General features: G+C 41.0%; 1 protein-coding gene across 1 annotated transcript; it reads right to left on the bottom strand.

The window, feature by feature from the left end:
* Positions 1-995: 995 nt before the first annotated feature.
* Positions 996-2,464, bottom strand: LOC118852716 (multifunctional protein ADE2-like). The gene has a single exon (XM_036762401.1). The coding sequence runs from the start codon at positions 2,411-2,413 to the stop codon at positions 1,136-1,138; it is 1,278 nt and encodes a 425-aa protein (XP_036618296.1). The 5' UTR covers positions 2,414-2,464; the 3' UTR covers positions 996-1,135.
* Between the last annotated feature and the right edge of the window lie 1,230 nt (positions 2,465-3,694).

Below are 3,694 nucleotides of genomic sequence, written 5' to 3'. Positions count from 1 at the left end.
AGTATCTGGGGCTAGATTTGAACTCAGGTCTTCCTGATTTGGAGTTTATCCCAATGCTCTCTCCACTGAACCACCTAGCTTCTACGATAAGCATTTTAACACTTTCCATATTTTAAGAATCAATTCTTCATCATTCTCAAAATCGTCACCTCCAGAATGAACCTTTTCCAAGCATATTTTTCTACTCTTGCTTTTCCTACTATTTTTGTTCCTTGTAGTATCATATCTACTCTCTCATCCAGCCCATTTGTGTCAGCAAGCAAAATGGCCTTTGTTTTCTTTGAATAACTCCGTTTATTTCATTGAGCCTTACTAGGGGCTGGGCCCTTGGGGGCCCAGGGAGGGCCTGGTTTGCATGTCAGGGACAGCAGAGGCTTTTGGACCACATGGGTTTGGGTCTGCCTCCGCCTCCGTTGGGTGTTGACCTGGTCTGTGTGGATGTGAACCTCCCAGGGTCCTAGGGGAAGGGGCCAACTCAAGGACCAATCGGCCCTGGTCATTCAGGTGGCGCTTGACGATGTCAAAAACTCTATAAGAGGGGAGAAGACAGCTTGAAGATCCCTTTTCAGTTGCAGCAGCAGCGGGAGCAGTGGCAAGCATGACTCTGGGCCAGCCCTTGTTCTGGGCTGAACCTAGATGTTGGTAACTATGAATTGTATTGGGTCTGTCTGTTGATATTTGTAATTTGTTTGTATTTTGTTGTGAAGTTTGGGGTGCTGGTTGTTCTTCCCCCGAACTAAATGAATGTTCTAAAGTTCAGGGTACTGGCTGTTTTTCCCCTGAACTAACTGAATGCTGCCTGTATGCTCCCCTGAACTAACTGAATGCTGGATTAAAGTAAGCTTGTCACCCCCTTCACCGTGCTTTCCTTGGTTAAGCAGATAAAAAGAACCTGTGCTTTCCTGGCATGCCGGCAGCCTCCTGGGTGCTGACTGTGGGTGGATCTTATGCCCCCACAGAAGCTGCTAGCTAGATTGTTTTTTTTTTTATGAACATAAAACCAAGTAAGAAATTTTATTAGTATTTTTCTATGATTTGTTTAGAATGATCTTTTCTCTTGCCTGATTGGTAATGCTTTTTGAAGCTAAATTAGAATCTTTTTGTCTTCTACTTTTAAAAATGCGCTGCATTCTTCTTATAAACTGCATTCTCTGATTTTCTTATCTGCCTGCTTCAGGGAAACCCATGTGTTTAATATATTTCCTCGAAGTTTAGCCCATACCAAATGGTTATTTAATCCAAATATCTGGGCTGCAAATTGAGCTGCTCCCTCAGGTGAAAGTATAGTTGAACAGCCAAGACCACTGGGCATTCGAAGTGAGGACCATACATCTTGAGCCCCCCAGTCAGGTGTAAGGGGAGGACAGTTGACTACTGGATATGCAGTGTTACCAGACATTACTGGTCCCAAACCATTGCTTCTGCCAGCCACTGCCACAAATACAGTAGGAACACCATCTCCTCCACACTCTGCTTTAATCTTTAGAGTTTCATCTGGTCCTTTATGGGCAGATGTTACTCGAAGCTCACAGGGAATTCCATAGTTTCCACAAGCCTTCTTAATTTTTTCACAATGACCAAGGTCAGAAGTCGAGCCCATTAATACCACAACTCTGCATGGACTTTCTACTTTATGAAGCAACTCCACTCTTTCTGCAACCCATTCAAAGTTTTTCTTCACCATCTGGAGGCCTTCAGGAGTCACTTCCTTAAGGTCCCGATATGACTGTTTGTCTTTCTGTTGGGTTCTATCACCAGATGGCCAGAGCCTCCAGGAATCATTATCAATAACATCATCAAGGACAATTTCTTTCGTAGTTACATCAACACCAAATTCAATCTTCATGTCAACCAGTGTACAGTTCTGAGGTAACCAGGATTTTTCCAGTATTTCAAAAATAGCCTGTGTGGAATGACTCATGATATCCACTTCAGTCTGATCGATGTTAAGTCCAGCAAAACACCATTTTGCAGCAATAACCTGTTCTTCAGACCACTGTGGATCATTGTTGGCATCATCCTTGAAAAACAACTCCACTTTAGGTGGGTAGAACTTGTACCCTTCTTTGACACCAGGATTTCTTTTGAGAAAAGAACCAGTTGCAATTCTTCTACATACCCATTCAATTGGAATCATTTCACACCGAGGTGCAACAAAAGCTGTCTCACCACATTTTTTGGTGAAAGCAGTTTTGATACCTGCTTCCTGTAACAACTCAAAAACACAGCTGGTAATTTTGTTTGAGATTGCAGCTTTTCCATCCAGGTGATTTTTTCTAGCTGCATTGCCTGCTGTAATCTGGTCTTTAGATTGCAAGAGGACTTTCCCAGGACTATCCAACAATTCATAGACTTCTTTTGTTTTGCCCTCATAGAGCTTCTTACCAATCTTCAGTACTTCGGCGGTCGCCATTTCTCTGCTCGTGGCGGTGGCTAACGGGAAGACAGGAACCTGGGGAGGAGAGGAGAGATCTGCTAGCTAGATTGTTAAAACACCATTGTGTCCTGTGATATTAGTACCCCAATGTAGTGGAATTATTGGTGCATAAGTGAATTTGTTACATGGGGCTTGGTTGGAGTAATGTGACTAACGAGATGACAGATTAATAACTTTCTCCAAACTTCTTCATAATCCTTCTACCCCTAAAAAGAATTATTCATCTGAAAGAGAAAGGTAATAACTGAATTAACATCATAAGATCAGAAGCTCTCCAAGATAGAATCTATCAGGAATTAATACTGGATAATTCTTAATGTTTAGAGATCCCACACTCAGCATACTACTCCCCAGCTTCCATTAGTCCAAGTAGGAAAACAAACTTACCGTCTTGCTTGTACAAGGCCTGACTCTAAGGTATGAACTCACCCTTAGCTACAGTGTCTCTTCCCATATACCTCCATACTTACTCCATTCTGCAACAAGAGGCAAATGTTGACCTTGTCCAGACATGTGAAGAAAAGGAGAAAAATAAAGGGAGAAACTAGGCAGGGAGGGGCTTTTGAAGAAAATAGGACTGAAGCCCAGGTGGGATCAATCTCAAAATTGGACATTACCTGGGGTAGGGATTCAGGCCAGAAAACCCCATATCATCCATTGCAAGTGACCAAGATAGTCATCATCCTACCTAGCTTCTGGGGACTTTGGCAGCAGTAAAGAGGAAGGGTCCAGAGACTGAGTGAAAAAGGCTGAATCAAGGGGCAAAGACTTAGGAAACAAAGAGATAAGCCAAAAGAGAAGATCCTAAAAATCAGAAGGAAATGTGAGCAAAATTGAAAAGAGAAGCCAAATCCAGTTAGCAAACATAATACAAAGGAAAGTAAACTGGATGAAAGATAGAACATGTTAGTTGAAAAGCAGAATCCTGTAGATCCTTCCATTGATCATGAAAATACAAGAAACTTCAAAAATAAAAAAGAAATGAAGGAAGCTCATAAAAAGAAAAATTAGGAATGAATCTAATAATTAGTACTTAATATAAAAATATCCCATTCAAAATGGAATTTTAAAACACAATTAGCAGTTTAGGAAAACTGGAATCCATGATGGAGAATTTCTTTAAAGAAGTGAAATCAAATATGGGGAAAAACTCAAGTGGAGGAAAATTTAGTAGAAGAGAAACAAAAGACAATGATGCTAAGACAACATAGAGATAGCTAAACAAATTATGGTATATGATTGTAATGGAATATTATT

Source organism: Trichosurus vulpecula, chromosome 6 (genome assembly GCF_011100635.1).
Source record: "Trichosurus vulpecula isolate mTriVul1 chromosome 6, mTriVul1.pri, whole genome shotgun sequence".
In the NCBI taxonomy this organism is placed as follows: domain Eukaryota; kingdom Metazoa; phylum Chordata; class Mammalia; order Diprotodontia; family Phalangeridae; genus Trichosurus; species Trichosurus vulpecula.
Note: the sequence above shows the minus strand (reverse complement) of the source record. Positions and strands in the feature narration are given on the sequence as shown.

Excerpts from the sequence above, each read along its gene's own strand:
- LOC118852716 (XM_036762401.1), bottom strand. The coding sequence starts at position 2,413 with ATGGCGACCGCCGAAGTACTGAAGATTGGTAAGAAGCTCTATGAGGGC.